This window comes from Zootoca vivipara, chromosome 11, assembly GCF_963506605.1.
Source record: "Zootoca vivipara chromosome 11, rZooViv1.1, whole genome shotgun sequence".
Lineage (NCBI taxonomy): Eukaryota > Metazoa > Chordata > Lepidosauria > Squamata > Lacertidae > Zootoca > Zootoca vivipara.
In genome coordinates, this window is record NC_083286.1 from 8983932 (window position 1) to 9004760 (window position 20829).

Here is a 20829-nt window from a genome sequence, read left to right on the forward strand (position 1 = left end):
ATTTGGGGCATCTTGAGCAGTCCTGTTGTCTCTCAATGTCTATGATTCTTTGGAACTGAAGAGAGATTTATTTGTAGTTTTTATATGGCAGTGCGCTGTCAAAGGAGAGGAAATCAACGGACCAGTGCCGAGTGCAGCTGAGCAGTGTGCAGTGTGCGTCCGCACTGGGCTCCGTGCTGCAGGGGACAACACAACAGTGCTGCAAAACTGAGCACGAGAGTTGGAGATGTGCCAAATTTTAGGGCTGCTGAAATTTGAGAGCCCAAAGTCGGTCACTAAGGGCAGCAGGGTGGGGAAAGAACCAGCTGGGAAGGGGGACTGCAGGCCACATGGACACCAGCCAAAGGGTCGCATGTGGCTCATACATTATGTGATGTAAAGAACCGCGGAATAAAAGCATTTTGCACCAGCCATCTCCTGCACTCTTCTGCCAGTTCCTGACAAAATGGGTTTCATTCTTGTGGTACACACTCAAGAAACAATGATCCAACATGAAAGGAAAGGACTTTAAAATCTTACCCTGCTGCTATGAAAGCCCCAAGGATGATTGCGAACACACTAATTACAATGCTCAGTGGATAGCGCTTCCTGTAAAGAGAAACCATATGGTTGATCCCATCCAGTTTATAATTAGGATGGTTTGTGATACAGCAGAATGAAACAAAAGAGTTAGGTTTATTTCTTTTAATCATACAGCATCTGCAGGCCAACAAGATTCCAATTTCCCCCCATTCTGAAATATTTTGAAGCTTCCTTTAAAAAGGGTTGTAGATCCCAGATTCAATCCCTGGCATCTTCAGGAAGAGCTGGGAAATATTACCACCCGAAACCCTGGATAACAGAGCAAAAAATGCTGAGCTAGATAGAGTAATGGTCTGGCTCAGTGCAAGGCCTGTGCTCCCATTCTGTCTTACAAATAGGTCAGTCAAAGCCAGGGTTCATTTGTGGTGCCTTTCCAGGGATTTGTTTCTGATGCACAAGCTCCAATGGCTTTGTGGAACTCCCAGGGGATAGCTCAAAGAAGAGGGAAACTCCAGCCACGGAAAGGGGTAATGAAGTATCTCACACTCGACAGAGTGTGACATCATCAGTAGGGTAAAACTGTATCTTACAATGCAAATCTGAGACTGGTCTACTCACAATTATGGCCCATGGTACATAGTCACAGACAATTGTGTATAGGACTGTATACTTAATGATTCAGTGACAAGAGACAGTTACAGTAAGACATGGGTAGGCAAACTAAGGCCTGGGGGCCGGGATCCGGCCCAATCACCTTCTAAATCCGGCCCATGGACAGTACGGGAATCAGCGTGTTTTTACATGAGTAGAATGTGTGCTTTTATTTAAAATGCATCTCTGGGTTATTTGTGAGGCCTTCCTGGTGTTTTTACATGAGTAGAATATGTGCTTTTATTTAAAATGCATCTCTGGGTTATTTGTGGGGCATAGGAATTCATTCATTTTTCCTTCAAAATATAGTGTCGTCCCCCCAACAAGGTCTGAGGGACAGTGGACTGGCCCCCTGCTGAAAAAGTTTGCTGATACCTGCAGTAAGACAAGAGTATATGTAGAATCCTGAAAATACTCTATGTAAATTGCTAATTGGTTTTACAATGAACTTCTTGCAATGCACTGGGCCTCTTGCAAAAGCTCAGTGCTAAGCTGGGATTACATCCTCCCTCTCCACTATGAAAGCATTTGGGAACTCCCATAATAATTCCCAATAATCTACATTCCAAACTTGTACATGATTCATCTGATTTTGGCAAGAATGCAGAGCATTGCAGCTCTAACATCTTGCTTGTGGCAGTGCCTGATGCTCCACAGAAAAGGGAAATCCTTTTCCTTTCATATGTGAGTGAAATAAATTCAATTTGGGACATTAATAGGAGAAACCCCCTTTATGACCCAGCCATTAAGGAACCTGACTCCAAGGCATATTGCAATCTTTACTGTATTGTGCTTGTGACAGGAAAGCCTCTGACACAGACTGGCTGAGATGGTGTGATGTTATAATGTTCACAAATATTCCAAATGCTCTGGAAGCAAGGAATCTTTGTGATCCAAATTCTGTGAGGTGGAGCACAGCTGTCAGTTTCATTGGGATCATCTTTCCCAGGCCCTAGGAACAGGAAAAGCACTATAGGCAGGCTACTGACTGGAAAGGGAAGATGAAAGGTGTCATGCTGGCAATGAACTGAAAACAGGTTACCGAAAAAGGTTCGAGAAGATGGAATACATGGAGGTCAAGGTAAGTAAAGGAAATGAAATGAAGCAAGCAATCTGGAAAACAATATGTGATTGGGGCATGGAGAAATGAGGAGCCAATGAGAAGGAGAAGATAAGGAAAGTCTGGGAGGACATGGTTATGAGGTCCAGATTTGCACAGTACCTTTGAGAGTTTTGTAGAAGATGTGGTTTCTGCTGTCATTCTACTGCTGGGCCAAGAAACCAGCGGGGTATTGTGGGGTAGAGCAGTGTCTCCCAACCTTGTGCCTCCAGATGTTTTGGGACTACAACTCCCATCATCCCTAGCTAGCAAGACCAGTGGTCAGGAATGATGGGAATTGTAGTCCGAAAACAGCTGGAGGCACAAGGTTGGGAAACACTGGGGTAGAGGACTGAACTTCACTTGTTAGTTTGCCAATTCTTTTGCTGCAAGTTTCTAGTGCTCATCGATTAAATGGTGTCTGCTTTGTACCCAGTGCATAGTGTTCCGAGGAGCCTGAATATTATCGTCAAAATTCAACTAGCCAACAGGAACAACTCATCCATGCATTCTGGCCACATAGCCTAGCTGATAAGACTGCAGTGGTATTTCAAAAATGGGAGGCAAATACTCACCCAAGAACAATCACTTCCAGCAGTAATGTAAGAGGAATGGTAAACTTCCTAAGGACTGTAAACATTGGTAAACTGGATTTTTTAAAATAGAAAGAGAGGGGGGAAATATCCACGTCAGCTGCAAGGTTTTTTTATTACTATTAATGCTTCTCTGTCTCTGCTAATGATACTCCCCCCCCCCAATTAAGAAAAGTGCCTGAACAAATTCTAAGTCTCTGTCGCGGTCAAATGTCAGTCTGACCCCAACAGGCCAAATACACAACAGAATAGTTGGAAGTGACCATTTAAAAAATAAAGCAAAACTTGGACCCCTGCACAGCAAAATATTCAATGAAGAAAAAGTCATAGCATCAACCAAGGAGGGCTTTAAGATCAGCTGGGGAGGCTCATAACATGCAGCAGAATGATTCTAAGTGGCTGCACCCCATTCATGGAATTCCCTCCCAGTACAGATCTCCGATTGTCCCTCACATTCTATGGATGTCAGACGCCGAGTTAAAGTGAATTTATTTATTTCCATTGGCTTTTGGAGCACCACGAGGATGGCTTTGTTGCAATGCCTGCAATTGTATTTCATGCCAACGAATTCTTTTTTAATATTGTGCTGTTTATTGCATCCATTCTTAGCCACTCCGTTCCGAGAAAGAGCAAATTATAAGCAAGGAATAAGAAGCAATGAGTCAATTAAGGTTTTTAAGCAAACCATTTAAGAAAAGATTTTTTTAAAAAATTCATTTATGCTTCTTGTTAAATAAATAAGTAAATGATATATTGCCTCCCACCAATCACTAGCTACAGGCCAAGGCATCAGGGCAGTCACTGCCAAAGGTATCGGGGCTGAATCAGCCTTGGTTGCCCTAATGGATGGTTTTATCGAGGGAGGGTGTGCCACTCATGTCTTTCAGCCACTTTTGAGACCACTGTCTATGGTATCCTCCTGGCCTGAGTGCTCAGGATGGGCATACCTGCCAAGTTGCTGTCGGAGAAATAAGGGACCGGGCCGAAAGTAGCAGACCGGAAGTAGTGCTGCCGCCATTTTGGAACTGGGCGGAACAGCATCAAAAGTCACTTCTGAGCATTCTCCGCCCAGTTCCAAAATGGCCGTCACGCCAGAATAAACCAGGAAAAAACAAAAAAATCCATTTTTTCCAGCTAGGAACAGCTGGAAAAACGGGGATTTCCCGGGGAATACGGGAGACTTGGCAGCTATGCAGGATGGGTACTGGACACTGTATTACAGTGATTTCATTCCTCTTTGCACTGAAGAGTCCGGAGAGCAGTATTGGGGGTCCTGACAGGTGCTTTAAGATTCCACAAGGCTCTATTTTTTTTTTTTTGTACATACTTTTTATTAATTTTACAAAATACAAAAAAGCAAAAAAAAAAGGTACATACTTAAACCCCTTTTCCACCTCCTTCCTACCCACCCACATGGGTCCTCCCCTGCCACAGAAGTATCCCATGTATGTGAACAGTCAGAGATGGTCCATTTTATGCTTGGGTTTCTGTCCTCCCCCCCTCCCCTGACCCCAAAGCCCCCCCCTGCCACCAGGGAGCTCCAGCAAACCAGGGCAGTACGCAGGAGGACATCCATCCAACCATCTATTGTCATACCAAAAAAAAGAAAGAAAAATAGAAATAGGAAAAAAGGGGGAAAAAAAGAAAGAGCGAAAAAAGAAAAAAGAAAAAACAATACACAACAAAAAAAATTTTCTTGCATTCATAATTGTAAAACCATATTTTGTGGGCTTCCCCTCCCCCCCCCTTCCCCGGTTTTCATCCCTTTTTTATCATCTGCAACAGTTTCTTACTTTATAAAAATACACCTTTGCATCTTATACAACTTTTAAATCAATTGTTATCATTTTCATCTAATATTCAAATCACTGAGAAATCAAACTCCCATTTTCTCTTCCCGTGCCTAATTTTTTGTTTTTTCTCCCTCTATAAGCCTCCATATTTTCACATTTTCCAAAATCCATTCACTTTTAAAACTATAACTATTCTCAATTTAACCTTACATCCCCGATTGCCGGCTTCCCCCCCCAATCCAGCAAATTCCAAAATCAGCAGACCAGTTATAAACCTGTTAATCCATCCTTAATCACAACATCACTTTCCCTTCACCCCACCCCCTGTTTACAGTCTTTTGTCATCCAGGCCACCATACAGGACCCCTGAATTTCTTCTCTTCTCTGCATATTTTTTCCTTCTTCCCTGTGGGCGTTCTGGAGTTCCAATGATACCAATCGTGCCCCCCTCAAAAGCAGGGCACTCCATCCAACTTTTTGTAGAGTAGAGTCATCATTTTTTTCGTGGTGTGCTTCATTTTGTGTTGAATCATCACAATCCTCATCTTCTTCTTTTCCTTCCCCATCATTGTCATTCTCACATTCATCTTTTTCAGTGTCCAAAGCTTCATCTCCTAAAAAATCATATTCCGCCATCACCTCCTGGAATTTTTCCTGTAACTCTTGCCGTCGTGTCTCCTCTTGACATAACTCTATTCTTGTTTCCCACATTAAGGTCAAAACAGACCGCTGGAACTCAGGGGAACACTTTTTTGTTGACATATTTCAGTCCTGCCAAGGTCAAAACTTGTCACGTGGGGTGGAATATGATCACAGTTTATTTTTCGACTCCATTTTAACAAGCTGGCTGCATTCTTCAAGTCTTATTAACCATAAAGTTCGAACTCACATTTCACAAACACTTAAGCCAAAAAAGAGTTTCCACAGAGTCCAGAAATACAAAGTGAAGTAAAATTTGACTCATAAATCCTGACAACTCACTGGGTTGTCTGGGCTGCCGGCTCCCGAGTGGAAAGGTTTTTTTTCTTAGGCTGTACCTCTTATTGCAGGGCATCATAAACCGCAGTCTCTCTCCCCTTTTCACCCTGCATCAAAGGGGAGATTCTCTTTGATGCCTTTGAGGGATCCTTTGAATTGTAAATCTTCTGTTTATGGCCTCGGGTTTCTATTTACTGTCTCTTTTGTTGCCGTGGGGGGGGGGGTGGCTTCCTCTTTTCTCCCCTCTCTCCCAGATCCAAATTGTTTTATAATACTCCAAATCATGAGGTTACTTACAGTCTTTTCCAATCATTTTATTTTCGGAAGAATCCAGCGCTCTCCGCCTTCGGCTTGAAGCTTCTCCCTGCTAGAATAACGTTGCCGCTCAAAATGGCCCCCGCGACTTCTACCCTCCTCGCTCCGGAGCTCTTATTAGAGCTAGCCGAAGAGTTGGGGAGTCCGGATTGGGTCTGTGCCGAGCAAATTGCCCTCGGGACGCCCTTCCCGAGGTTCTAAGGGGCGCAGCGTCGCTCTCGCTGCCCTCCCCACTCCTAGCAGAGACGGGCCGTCTCGGAGACGAGACGAAACCCCGCCGATCGACGCTGGCGCTGAATCCGGAAGCCCCACAAGGCTCTATTTTGTCCCTGAAGACAAACATCAACATTGGGTAGGGTCTCCCCCACCCCAACTCCAGAAGTGGCAGGGAAAAACCACACTTGTTTATTTTCTCACACAAAAAGCAGCGAATAAGCCCCAGATACCCGCACCACCCCTCCTCAGAAGCAGGATGGGGAATCCCCAACGTAGAATCACCAACCAAGAACACCACATAATCCTGCACATTCTAGAAGACAATGAGTACACTTGGAGAGAGATGCCATCGAAAACATCCCCCACAACAGCATACCCATTTCTCCAAAACAAACTGTACTGTAAAGAAAATCCCCAGAACACTGAACAGGTTCACACAGGGGAACGCGCTCCCATATGTGCGCACACTCGCTTTTTCTGGCGCGGTGCGGTGCTGGAAATGGCTCCTGCGCATGCGTCATTTCCGGTGCACTTCCGAGTCGGCACAGCACCAGAAATAGCTTGTGTGTGTGCGTATGGGAGCACGTCCCCCCGCCCTCCGGCCCGTGCATGCGCACAAGCTATTTCTGCCGCCGACCCGGAGCTGGGCAACCGCACCGCGGCACGCCGATAAGAGTGGCTGGCAGCGGGGGTTGTCGGGGGCGACACGATTGGCTTGTGCAGGCAGGGCCGGCTCTAGGTAGAGTCCCGGTGGCGCGGGGTGCCGGGGCGCCGGGCCGGTAGGCCGGGCGCTGCGCGGCAAAGCCACGCGGAAGCCATGCTGCGCCCTGCGAGGGCGAGGGCGCCGGAGCGATCTCCGCCCCTCAGCGCCAGGGCGCGCAGCCTGCTCAAGACTGCCCTGCGTGCAGGCCGCTTCCAGCCCCCGGGCCTTAGTTTGGGGACCCCTGGCCTACACTGTTTAAAAGACTCCTACAAAAACAACAAACCCATACCAAGACAACTTTGGATATGGTCATTAGGAGTTTTGGAGCATGGTGAGTTTTGGATACACTAGTGATGCATAAACTTTATTTCTCATCTGATTCAGGAGTGGCTGCCCAAGCCCTGGGCCAGTGACCAAATGTAGTTGTGAGCAGGGGGAGCGCCAATAAATGGAGTTGGATGGAAAGATGGAGGCGGTAGCTCCCATAAACACAGTTCAGGCGTCTGACAGCATGTGATATCTCTGCTAAAGCATCTGCACCAGCCGCCCACGTGTAACAATGGGGGTTAGTCTCAATTTTTTATGGGCTTTATTTCTGGAGATCATGGAGCTAGCATGAATCAAATATAAAACACCAGCTTTTATCTGAAACGTGGCCAGGAAGGGACAGCAAACATCATGATCGTTAACGCTTACAGGAAACATCGGCACACTAAACTTGAAGTCACCAGAAAGTTAATCATCACCCTCTCGTACGTAGGAAACAGGCTTCACACACACGATAAAAAATCTTCTTTCAAGGGTAAAATTATGATTCTGGAAGTGTATGGATAACCATGCGGTCTTCCTGAAATTAAGGCTGTGTCCCTTCCGCTTCAAACTTTTCTCAGTAAACAGGAATAAACAATGGTTCAAATGACTAAAGTATTGTGGTATTCACTCACCCAGGAAATCCCCTCCCCCCCTCCACAGATTACAGTAGAACCCAGTGCTTTTTTCCCTGGGGGGACACAGGGGTATGCATACCCCTAAATATTTTGTGAATCAATGTTTGGCCTCATTGAGGGGCAGTATTTCTATATGAGTAGAAAAATGAGAGTACCCCTAAACATTTTTTTTAGAAAAAAAAGCACTGGTGGAACCTGTTGTTGTTTAGTCGTTTAGTCGTGTCCGACTCTTCGTGACCCCATGGACCAGAGCACGCCAGGCACTCCTGTCTTGCACTGCCTCCCGCAGTTTGGTCAAACACCAAATTAATTAAACACCAAATTAATTAAACACCAAATTTTCAATGGTCAGGTAGCTCACAGCTCTAATGGGATCCCTGTAGCTGATTGATTATCTAGGTTCTCTTAAAAAGGTAAAGGTACCCCTGACCGTTAGGTCCAGTCACGGACGACTCTGGGGTTACGGCACTCATCTCGCTTTACTGGCTGAGGGAGCTGGATTTTGTCCGCAGACAGCTTCTGGGTCATGTGGCCAGCATGACTAAGCCGCTCCTGGCGAACCAGAGCAGCGCATGGAAACGCTGTTTACCTTCCCGCCGGAGCGGTGCCTATTTATCTACTTCAGGCACCCCCAAACTTCGGCCCTCCAGAAGTTTTGAACTACAGTTCCCATCTTCCCTGACCACTGGTCCTGTTAGCTAGGGATGATGGGAGTTGTAGGCCAAAACATCTGGAGGGCCACAGTTTGGGGATGCCTGATCTACTTGCACTTTGATGTGCTTTTGAACTGCTACGTGGGCAGGAGCTGGGACCGAACAACGGGAGCTCACCCCATCATGGGGATTCGAACCGCCGACCTTCTGATCGGCAAGGCCTAGGCCAGGCATCCCCAAACTTTGGCCCTCCAGATGTTTTGGACTACAATTCCCATCATCCCTGACCACTGGTCCTGTTAGCTAGGGATCATGGGAGTTGTAGGCCAAAACATCTGGAGGGCCAGAGTTTGGGGGTGCCTGCCCTAGGCTCTGTGGTGTAGACCACAGTGCTACCCATGTTCTCTTACTGGAGGTCATATTTTGGTCTCTTCCCCACTCCTCCCTCCCTCCCTCCCTCCCTCCCTCTTTGCTCTATGATCCCAAGGGTTATCCCTGCACTTCACTGGTCCGCAAATCAAAGAATGGGCGAGAGATTCTGCTGCCTTGCTGGCATAGAATACGGAAGGAGAGAGCTCAACTCACATGGAAGGCATAGATCTCTATCCCTGACTTGCATTAGGCTTGCTTCAAGACCTAGTACAGCCTCCCTTTTTTCTTTTAGCATGGGCCTGTGGCACATTGATACTCCCACTCTCCAGGCTGAGGTAACTTTGCACTTTACAATTAAGCTCTATGTTTGTATTGTGCGATTTGCTGCCTGGGTGTTATCCACGTAGCAGCCTGAATGAGCATCTATGTGCTCAGTCTCTTTTATTTTCATGCATCCTGGTCTACATCCTGGTGTGTGAACATCTTGCATCTTGCATCTACATCCTGGTGTGTGAACATCTTTATTGGGCATAAGGTTCAAGGGACGTGCGCAATGACTCCAAATAAAAGATTCAATTCCTCTCAGAGTTGTACTTTCGGTAGGGTTGCCATGCCATGCGTCCTCTTTTTCCAGAACCCGCCCTCTTTTTCAGGGGTAAAATCTGAGACAAATTGCATTTATTTGCTTTGAACGGCCACCATAGCACCCTCTTTTTTTGCTCTTCAAACTCTGGCCACCCTAACTTTGGGTTCACATAGGTGGTGGACATACATGTGGAGTCAGAACTACACCTGGTTACACATATGCTACAAGGCCAGTTTCAAGGCTCTTCACAGGAGGGGCAGAGATCTCTCAGTTAGGCAACAGGAAGCCTCCCTTCTCAGCTGAGGGATCCCCACCCCCTCCTGCTTGCTTGCATGCAAGCAGGAATGGGATTGGGGCTGCTCTGATCGCACTGCCCGAACTTCACCATCGCTCTCAGCCCTCCTTCTCCGCCTTCCATGCCTGACCCACCATGCACCGCTTCTCCACCACCACCACCACCAAAGAACCAACAACTTAGGGGCTGTCCAGGCTCATGGAGAAAGGAGATAGAAGCCTCAGAGGAAGGGGAAACGTGGCGGTTGAGGTCAAGGTGGTGGCTGCCCCTCGGCCACCGCCATCACTGCAGCATCAACATCCTGAACGTGTAGCAATTCATTCATTTATTCATTAAAGTGTCCCCGGATTCATTGAAAAAAACCTGGTAAACCTTAATCTGGCCCCACCCCCTGCAATGCAGGAATCATTCAAACCCTGAGATTAAGAGTCTCAGGCTCTACCGACTGCGCTATACTGATAGGCATATTCAGTGGTTTTGTTTTTTGTGTGTGTCAGTTGTTCTTACGATTATTTTTATTGCTTTATATAGCTTATGTTTCATTGCATTTGTATATAGTGTTGAACAGTGCCTTGATATTTTGAGTGGAAGGTTCATAAATATTTTTAAATAAATAAATAATAAGATAAAATAAATCAATGGAAGGTACGTACTAATCCTTTCTATCTGCCTCACACAACACAGAGAGCAATTTTACTCAGTGTGTTGTCCAAAAACAATATGTGGATGTGGCAATATGGCTCTCATTCAATCAACATGTAGCTACAGCACTGTTTAATGGTCTCAAAACATTTTCACTTACAGGGGCTAAATAAAAACCAAACTGCCCGGCAACAACCCAGCTTTTGCTGTACCTTAACTTGCTTGTACTTGATAATCCACTTATGTGATTTCCAACGTAAATAAGAGGAAGTGGAAACAGCTGCAACAAAATGAGGGTACCATTTAGTTTAAACCAGTATTTTACCCGAAACTGAGGAAGAACTCTATTCAAGTTACTTCATACACTCTAGCACAGACATAAAAAAGGAAATACAGCAAGCAGCAAACTTTGTAAATGATTGCCACTTTTGAACTTTGGCAATGTTTTATACAACATTCCAGGCCCTGCTTGTTTCAATAAAAGAAGTTTGATCTTATAAAAACTGATTACCAGAAACCATGAAAATAAAATAAAGTAAAAAATCAACACATCATGTTTACACCAACCAAAATTTTGACCCCACTAAGCCTAACATAGGGACGTGGGTGGCGCAGTGGTCTAATCCACAGAGCCTAGGGCTTGCCGATCAGGAGGTTGGCGGTTCGAATCCCCGTGATGGGGTGAGCTCCCGTTGTTCGGTCCCAGCTCCTGCCAACCTAGCAGTTCGAAAGCACGTCAAAGTGCAAGTAGATAAATAGGTACCGCTCTGGCGGGAAGGTAAACGGCGTTTCCGTGAGCTGCTCTGGTTCACCAGAAGCGGATTAGTCATGCTGGCCACATGACCTGGAAGCTGTCTGCGGACAAACGCCGGCTCCCTTGGCCACTAAAGCGAGATGAGCGCCGCAACCCCAGAGTCATCTGCGATTGGACCTAACAGTGAGGGGTCCCTTTACCTTTACCTTTAAGCCTAACATGAGGGCAGCGGAAGGCAACCATTTCACATTATAAAGCAGGGGTGGAGAACTTGTTGGGACTCCAAATCCTATCATCCCACACTGACTAGGGCTGTTGGGAGTTGGAGTCAAACACCATCTGGAGGACCAAAGGTTCCACACCCCTGCTATGAAGACTCAGTAAACATGGATCAAGTTGAAAGATTAAAAATCTTATGGATGTTTACTTGGAACACTTCACATTCAGTGGGGCTCATTTCCAGATGACTGTAGAGAATTGCAGCCTATGTTTGTTCTAACATTTCCAGCCCAACATCTGGGCTGAAAAATATGGATCTACATGGCCCACAATTCGCCAGGTGGGAGCCAATTCAGAGGCAGCACTGAACACAAAGTTCACTCTTTAATTGAATGAATAGGAGCGCGAGAGAGGAAAAGCTGTTACCCTCTGCACTTGCACGCGAGTGCTGCCTTTTTGGCTATATAAGAATTGGTACAGGGAGAAGCAAGGATGCTATTCATATACAGTCGTACCTCGGAACTTGAACAGAATCCGTTCCAGAAGTCCGTTCGACTTTAAAAAATTAAAATAAAATTAAATTTATTATTTATACCCTCCCCATCTGGCTGGGTTTCCCCAGCCACTCTGGGCGACACCCAACAGAATATTAAAAGCGCAATAAAACGTCAAACTTAAAAAACTTCCCTAAGCAGGGCTGCCTCAAGTGTCTTCTAAAAGTCAGATACAGTGGTGCCTCGCTTAACGAATGCCCTGCTTAACGAAATTTCCGCTTAACGAAAGGATTTTTCGAGTGGAGGTTGCCTTGCTAGACGAATTCATTTTATGAAAAATTCGTCTAGCGAATCACGGTTTCCCATAGGAATGCATTGAAATTCAATTAATGCATTCCTATGGGCAAAAAAAAAAATTCAATGCATTCCTATGGGATTCGCTAGACGAATTTTTCGTTATAAGAAAAGACCCGTGGAACGAATTAAATTCGTCTAGCGAGGCACCACTGTAGTTGTTTATTTCCTTGACATCTGATGGGAGGGCGTTCCACAGGGCGGGCGCCACGACCGAGAAGGCCCTCTGCCTGGTCCCCTGTAACCTCAGTTCTCGCAAACCTCACTTCTTCCGAAACGTTTGACTTCCAAAGCGCAACTTCTGATTGGCTGCAGGAAGCGTCTGCAGCCAATTGGAAGCCGCAGAAACCCCATCGGATATTTGCTTCCTTTTTAATTAATATAATTTTATTACTTTTCAAAAATAACAAAAAAGAAAAATCATTAACAAATTTTTAAACCATCATTTTTAGCTTGACTTCCCTCCACTACTTCTCTTGGTTACATTGTTTACCCTTGTTCATGCACATCCATAAAACCTTATACTGTATTCTTAACAATCCAGTTTTAAAACCTTCTTCATCTTATTACAAGTGACTTTTAAAAGTTATACTAATGCAAAGATCTCTACTCAAATCTTAAAGATATGCGTTAAACATTTGCCCCCTTTTTTAGAACTCAAAGTCCTCTTCTTCCTTAGGTTTCAAATTATTTAATTTGTCCTGCATATTTCAGTAATGGACGTTTGGCTTCCAAAAACTGTTCAAAAACTGGAACACTCACTTCAGGTTTTCGATCGTGTGGGAACCGGAACGTTCGACTCCCAAGGCGTTTGGGAGCCAAGGTACGACTGTATCTGATGCGGTTTTGGCTACATAAGCAGCAGCACTCACAGCAAAAGTGTCAAATAAAGAGGGAACAATACTGTTGACTCATTCTGAGTAGTTGACAGCTAGCAAAGGAAGGGGAGCTCGCAAGCCTGAGGCATTGCTTGGGCTTGTTCCAACTCTTGCACATAGCAGTAAACCAGGCATAGGCAAACTCGGCCCTCCAGATGTTTGAGGACTACAACTCCCATCATCCCTAGCTGTGACCAGTGGTTAGGGATGATGGGAGTTGTAGTCCCAAAACATCTGGAGGGCCGGGTTTGCCTATGCCTGCAGTAAACCATGGTTTAGCATTACATACTTTGTTGGAGAGGAAAACCCAGTACTCCCTATGGCGGCTACACAAGCATGGGGCAAAAAGGCTCCAAAGTACTGATTATCAAGCATCCTTAAGCACTGATTATATTATGCAACATAGAACACAGCATCAGATTAGGATTTTCACTTTCTAAAATTATGCACTTCATCTTACCTTCATAGGGATACTCTTATCAAAATCAGGGAAGTGAATGATTCTATTCAGTTTTGACACATATAAGATCAGAATAGTGGTTACCATCTAAAAAAACAAAATTCAAATATACGGGTGGGTGAATCACAAAACACTTTCTCTGTTAGTCTGCAGAGAAGCTGCATTGCTGCACAGCAAGAGTCGGTTCTCCTTTCAGTGACCCTAACAGGCATTCCATGTTTGCAGACTTCACCAGTGGAGGCAGATCCTAACCTTGGATAGGCAGCAACCATTTTAGGTGTGTCTGATATGTGTGTGACCGTGCACATTTGCATTGCGCCGAACCCAGAAGTGACCCCCAAATGTCCAGATGTTTTGAGACTACAATTCCCATCATCCCTGACCACTGGTCCTGTTAGCTAGGGATCATGGGAGTTGTAGGCCAAAACATCTGGAGGGCTGAGGTTGAGGAAGCCTCAGCTAGAATGAGTCCGAGCAAAGCATATGGCCTGAATTCTGCGGTGTTTAGTTTTGCTTTCAAAGAATCTCCAGTTAAAGGGAAATCATGGTTGAAAACTCTTGTGACTCAACAAGGCTATGGATTGAAATTGGCTTGCTTAGAAAGTAAATGGAGTTTGTTTTAAACCATGGTTCATATTCAGCACTAAATCAGCATTCCTCGAAAGTGAAACTAAACATTGCAGAAGTCCTTTTCCTGGCTATGCAGAAGTGTAAGTCTGAGATTTTGCTTCTGCTTATTCTAGCTCGTGCGTGCATGTAGCGCTAATACATGGTTCAGTGTTACATGCCACTATTGGTCAATGTATCCCAACTTTATGGCTGGAGCACACCTCAAGTTGTACATTAGTGACTAGGTTGTACAGTCCTACCTTGGTTTCCGAACAGCTTAGTTCTCAAATGTTTTGGCTCCCAAACGCCGCAAACCCGGAAGTGACTGTTCCGGTTTGCAAACTATTTTTGAAAGCCAAACATCCCACAGGCCTTCCGTGGCTTCCAATTGGCTGCAGGAGCTTCCTGCAGCCAATCGGAAGCCGTGCTTTGGTTTCTGAACATTTTGGAAGTCGAACGGACTTCCAGAACGGATTTCATTCGACTTCTTAGGTACGACTGTACTCAAGAGGAAGCAGCCAGTCTGCATTTCATCCATTTCAAGATGGAGGTGAATAAACATACTACTCAGGTGTTCCCCTCACACAATTTCAGTCATGTAAGTGCGGAGAGCTGGGGCACTATTTTTGGCCCTGTCCCCTCTGCCACATTACTGTCACATTTCATGTGTCGAGAAGATGCATGTCTGTAGCAGGGAACTTTCAAGAGTAGAGAACGTCCCTGCCACAGACATGCACCTTCTTGACACATGAAATGTGACATGTGATTCAAGATCCTGATCAGGTGATAAAGCCAGAGATGGTGGTGCAATATAGGGGAAGCTCCAGGGGCCCTGTCTGGGCTCTCCTATCTCACATGATGGGACATAGGACACTACCACGTCCTGAGTCAGACCATTGCTCCACGTAGCTCAGGATTGACACTGACTACCAGCACCACTCCAGGGTTTTGGATGAGAGTTTCTCGCAGCTATACCTTGAGATGTGCCAGTGATTGAACATGAGATCTCCTGTGTGCAAGATCTCTACCACTGAGCTTCAGCCCTTTCCCACCCAAAGTTACAGAATTGCGTCAATAGGCCTTAAACCTGAATTGGAAGTCATATGCAACACTGAAATCCTAAGCCACTGACATCAACAACATTTTGGAACTAGCCTAATCATCTAAGCTACCTGTCATTTAGAACCTTTAAATCTTTGAACATACCTGTCCTACTCCAAGAAAGACTGGAGATGGGAATCTAGAAAGAAAAGAAAACTGTATCAGATACAATTTAAAAACAAAACAAATCAAGATTTAGACAACTCTTTTTTTTATTTCAGAAAGAAACAAAGCTCTTGAAGATGTTGATAAAACAAAAGAAAATACAACAGCTTTTCATGTTAGGTTCTGATATTGTTTGAAGGAAAATAAAATTGGCTTACCCCTTTAAAAGAAGGGTCGTGCAAATGGGGGGACAGTGAGCTTTTCAATGCAATATTTTCATGAGAATTGAAAGAAACAAGCAAAAGTTGCCAGGACAGATTACTTGGCAATTTTTCTGTGCAATTCTCACCAACAGCATATGAACCTATTTCTCTAATCTGGCAGGACTTTATTTTTCCTTTGGCAAAGAAAGATGAAAAAGCTGCCTGGTTCTGAAGCTACAGAACTTTCATTGTTTTCAGAAGCTGCTTGGAATCGTACTTTTGTGATCACATTGAACATTTCCTGCTACAGAGATGTGGTCTTCTCATAGGACTTTATAGTTCCCAGCAAGCCTTGGGAAGAAACCACAGCTGTAAAACTATGTATCATTACTTAGAAATAATAATAATAATAAATGTTACAGGGTGGGATGCAAAGATGCCCTTCTACTAGCAGAAAGCCTCTTCCACTCACAAAAGGGCTATTTCTGACTCGAGGGAAGAGTTTTGCACATGGAAGGTGACCCCAAAGCCAGGAGTTATTTTGCTTCTACAGGCTCAAGACTGTGATCCAGTGGAGTTTACATGTTACAGAAGTAGGGAACCTTTGGTCCTCCAGATGATGTTGAACTGCAACTCCCATCTTCCCTGACCATTGGCCATGCTTGCTGGAGCTGATGGGAGTTTAATCATGAATCCCAACTGAGGAGGCCGTTCCCTCTCCCAGCAGCCACCACAGGGCTTTCCAAGGACCATCTGGCCCTATGGGGAAAGCTGCCCCCCATCTAGCTCCTGCTGTTTTATTTATACCCTGCCCATCTGGCTGGGTTTCCTCAGCCACTCTGGGCGGCTTTCAACAGAGCATTAAAAACAGAATAAAACTTCAAATATTAAAAACTTCCCTAAACAGGGCTGCCTTCAGATGTCTTCTAAAAGTCAGATAGTTGTTTATTTCTTTAACATCTGATGGGAGGGCATTCCACAGGGCAGGTGCCACCGAGAAGGCCCTCCGTCTGGTTCCCTGTAAATTCGCTTCTCGCAGTGAGGGAACCGCCAGAAGGCCCTCGGCACTGGACCTCAGTGTCCGGGCAGAATGATAAGGGTGGAGACGCTCCTTCGGGTATACTGGGCCGAGGCCCCTCTCCACACAGCTCAAGATGGAGGATCTATGGTTGAGTGGCTCCTATGTCTGGGAGATAGGCCTGCTGCTGGTTCTAGATGGGGCTGCACTCTCTTTGTAGGAGAGCCCCACATTCTGGGGCTGCTACTTGATCCATCTTTTGTCGCCTCGGATGCAGGTGCTCCCTGAGGCTAGGAATGCCCATTATAAGTTCCGGCTGATGCAACAGCTGCAGCTGTTCCTGGACCAAGGCCTTAGTGGTCCAGATACTGCTGCTTAAAGATCTCTGCTGGCAGTCAATATGCTCTCGGGCAAAATTTAGGAGGTAAGGACAGATCCTGAAGCTGAGGCTCCAATACTTTAGCCCCCTCATGAGAAGAGAAGACTCCCTGGAAAAGACCCTGATGTTGGGAAAGATGGAGGGCACTGGGAGAAGGGGACGACAGAGGACAAGATGGCTGGACAGTGTTCTCGAGGCAGTGGAAGACAGGAGTGCCTGGCATGCTATGGTCAGACACGACTAAACAACAACAAAATTCACATATAAAGCCCAGCCTACTTGAAGGACCACCTTTATCCAAACATTAGGGTTGCCATGTTTCAAAAAGTAAAAACCAGGACACCCCAAAGTTGCTGAGCTTTTTTAAGACAGCCCCCCCCAAATGATTTTCCTATTGACTTGTCTAAGATTGAGGACAAAGCTCAATCAAAACTCTCCCTGGATGTCAATGTTTGAAATCCCAGTAAAGTCCGGAAAAATCAGAACGTATGGCAGCCCTAATACATGCCTGCCTGTCTTTTGTGATCTGCTGGAGAAGCACTGCTAACTGTCCTGTGTGATATCTGAGTTTGACAGCTAAAAGAAATTGAGTTTGTAATGTACTAAGGAATTCAGGAATGTGCTTAGTTTTAGATACCAGCTTAAAACATTTTTATTTGCACAAGCTTACCTTGCCATGTGGCCTGCGTACACTGCTTTGAGAAGCTGGTTTTTGGTTTTTTTTTGGCATTTGATTTAAGGGTTTAGAAATGTATGGATGAATAAAGTAAAAAAGAGAAATTCCTTAAGAATGCATTCTTGAACCATGAAAGCTGTTAGTTTTGACTGTATTCATATGATTCATGAAACACATTCCTGCATTTCCACTCTCCCAAGTTGGCTAACCACCAGAAAAAGCAAAAGGCTGAGCACGAACTTTGGACTAAGGAACTCTGGAGCTCAGTTCAACTTTCATCACCAGAGCAAAAGCTGCCCAAATTTCGAACGATATTTATTGAATTTTATATCTCACTTTTTCCTCTAAGGAGGGACACATTGTTCTCTGCCTCCTCATTAATCCCTACAATAACCCCGCGGGGCTGAGATAAGAGTGGCTGGCCCAAGGTCACCACAGAACTTCATGGCCCAGCAGGGATTTGAAACCTGGTCTCTTCCAGCGCCTGGCCCAAACACTCTAACCACTACACCACCTGCCTTATACCAAGTCAGCCCGTTGGTCCATCTAGCTTAATGTTGTCTACACTGACTGGCAGCAGCTCTCTGGCGTTTCAGACACGGCTCCCTCTCTGCCTTACCTGGAGATTGAACAGGAGACCTGATGCTCTCCCACTGAGCTTCCCAGTCACCAAACACCTTGCAAAATGCATGTGTGAGTTCAAGAAGAGATGGGGCGGCGGCGGCATTATTTGCAGAGAGGGGTGAAAGAGAGGCACCGGTGAATGTTTGTGCCCCAGCCAGGAAACTACGGGACAAATAGGGGTGGGTTGTTGCCGTCGAGTTAGCAGGATCGATGCCCAGAGGCGGCGGTGACGGGCGCTGTAAGGGAAGTATTGGGTAGAAAAGTAGGTTTTGAATGGGGCGGGGGCAGGAACCGGATCTCACATCCACGATCGGAGGGGGAAGTTGGGGGGTTTGTCCCACCTCCGACGGTGCGCGGGATCGCTGGCCGTCCAGGTGCTCGTCCTCCTTCTCACCTGTAAGCCGTCAGCACCGCCTTGTTTACCAGGACGATGCAGAAAGAGCAGATCCCGTAGAAGAGGGCGGAAAGCAGCCTGAGCAGAGGGGAAGGGGCGGCGGGGGCAGAAGCAGCCGGCTCCGGCTTTTCCTCTTGGCTGCCTTTCATCTCTTGGCGAGACCCGGGCGCTTGGCCGTTCCGCGCGGCATCCCCGCCGCCGCAGCCGGAGGGAGCCGAGCCAAACAGGAAGGAGATCGCGCCCCGCCAGGCAGCCAGCCTGCCCGTCCCCACCCACTCGGCGGCGGCGGCGGCAACGCGCCCTCTTTCGCTCCTACGGAAACTTCTCGGCAGCGCTGAGTTTGGGGCGCCCTCTGGTGCCGCTTTCGTCTCTCCAAGCAGCACAGAGCGGAGGCCGCTCGGGTTACGGCACGCTGGCATTTAACGCACCAGTGGATTTACGCATAAACAAGCTATAGTTACAGGTAGGTAGCCGTGTTGGTCTGAGTCGAAGCAAAATAAAAAAATTCCTTCAGTAGCACCTTAAAGACCAACTAAGTTTATATTTTGGTATGAGCTTTCGTGTGCATGTGTATCTGAAGAAGTGTGCATGCACACGAAAGCTCATACCAAAATATAAACTTAGTTGGTAAACAAGCTATAGCTTAGGGCCCCACTCTCTTGCCCCCCCCAAAGAAATTTCAAGGAAGGGAAAAACCCCAAAATATAAGATAAAAACAAAATAAAACATACATACAGCAACAGTATTTTGTGTTGTGCAGGCTCCTATATGTTATGTGCAAATGGCTTTAGATACCTATTAGGTCCAAAAATTAACCATATAGCATATATTCAACACAAAAAACAGCAACAATTTGTTGCTGGACATATAAAGGGCCCCATTACTTTCAGTAGGGTAGCTTAGGGCCTCATCAAACCTAAATCTGGCCCTGTGCGTCACTCATGCCCCTGGCAAGTGTTCAGGGGACTCCAAACAAAGTCAGAACTGGGACCCATTTTTGGCTTCCAGCTGCAAGAGGAGAGCCGTTTTAAGTTGGAGGCTAGGATGGATTCAACCTCACCACCACCACCGTTTTATTGACTCCGTCAACATGAGCGTAGCCAGCAAATAAATACAGTAAAATACTTAACTAATTGATCAATTGTGTGGCAGATAACAGGGTTCTGCCCCCATAAAATAAATCCTAACTTTGTCCATGGACGCGGGTGGTGCTGTGGGTTAAACCACAGAGCCTAGGGCTTGCCGATCAGGTCGGCGGTTCGAATCCCCGTGACAGGTAGAGCTCTCGTTGCTCGGTCCCAGCTCCTGCCAACCTAGCAGTTCAAAAGCACGTCAAAGTGCAAGTAGATAAATAGGTACCGCTCCAGCAGGAAGGTAAATGGCGTTTCCATGCGCTGCTCTGGTTCACCAGAAGCGGCTTTCTCATGCTGGCCACATGACCTGGAAGCTATACGCCGGCTCCCTCGGCCAATAAGTTGAGCGCCACAACCCCAGAGTTGGTCACGACTGGACCTAATGGTCAGGGTCCCTTTACCTTTACCTTATGCCCATGTCAGTCAAGATGAGGATGTTCCTGCGGAAACTATTAAATTCGCACAGCAAAGTGACTGGGCATTGCTTTCTGTACCAGAACTTTTGGAACCTCAGGCTCTCCAGATATTGCTGGACTGCATCTCCTATCACCCATTTTAATCCTTCGTCATGCTCACTGATGACAACGGGAATTGGGAATCCCCTCTTCTATACATTTCCTTAAAATGTCAGGCTGTGATTCTTGGATCTCAGTGCTTTTGGCTCCACGAACTACAATTTTGCTTTATGTATCTACCAACTGAGAACAGTGCTATAATCAATATAATAGCCTTTAAATCAGGCCTCCTCAGACTTGGATTAATATTTGAAGAGCTCAAGAATGATAACTACAAACTACACCTGCTGATAATTAAGCAATTAAGTAAGGCCATTGGATTAGCAACCCCTGCCTGCTACGTAGCCTCTTAATTCCTATGGAAGTAGTAAGGGTGTACTACGTAAATATTTTCCAGTACTACGTAGAATAAGCTAGCCCCTAAGAAAGCATATGAAGAAGAACAGGCTTATTAGTCAAGGTTTCAAATGCACACAAGGTGTTTTGCATTTCCTGTTAAAAAACTTTTTAATTAGAGAGAGAACTGTACCAACCAGTTCTTCAACGTA

General features: G+C 45.8%; 1 protein-coding gene across 1 annotated transcript in view; it reads right to left on the reverse strand.

Annotated features, from left to right (window-relative positions):
- The window catches only part of SLC35D2 (solute carrier family 35 member D2), a 30112-nt gene extending 11217 nt beyond the window's left edge, over positions 1-18895 (reverse strand). Inside the window, exons 1-6 of the mRNA XM_035099972.2 lie at positions 18634-18895; positions 15340-15373; positions 13525-13611; positions 10578-10645; positions 2848-2919; positions 520-588 (exon numbers count right to left, since the gene is read on the reverse strand). Coding sequence (XP_034955863.1) covers positions 520-588; positions 2848-2919; positions 10578-10645; positions 13525-13611; positions 15340-15373; positions 18634-18782 — 479 coding nt within the window. The 5' untranslated portion in view covers positions 18783-18895. The remainder of the gene's footprint in view (positions 1-519; positions 589-2847; positions 2920-10577; positions 10646-13524; positions 13612-15339; positions 15374-18633) is intronic.
- Positions 18896-20829: the final 1934 nt, after the last annotated feature.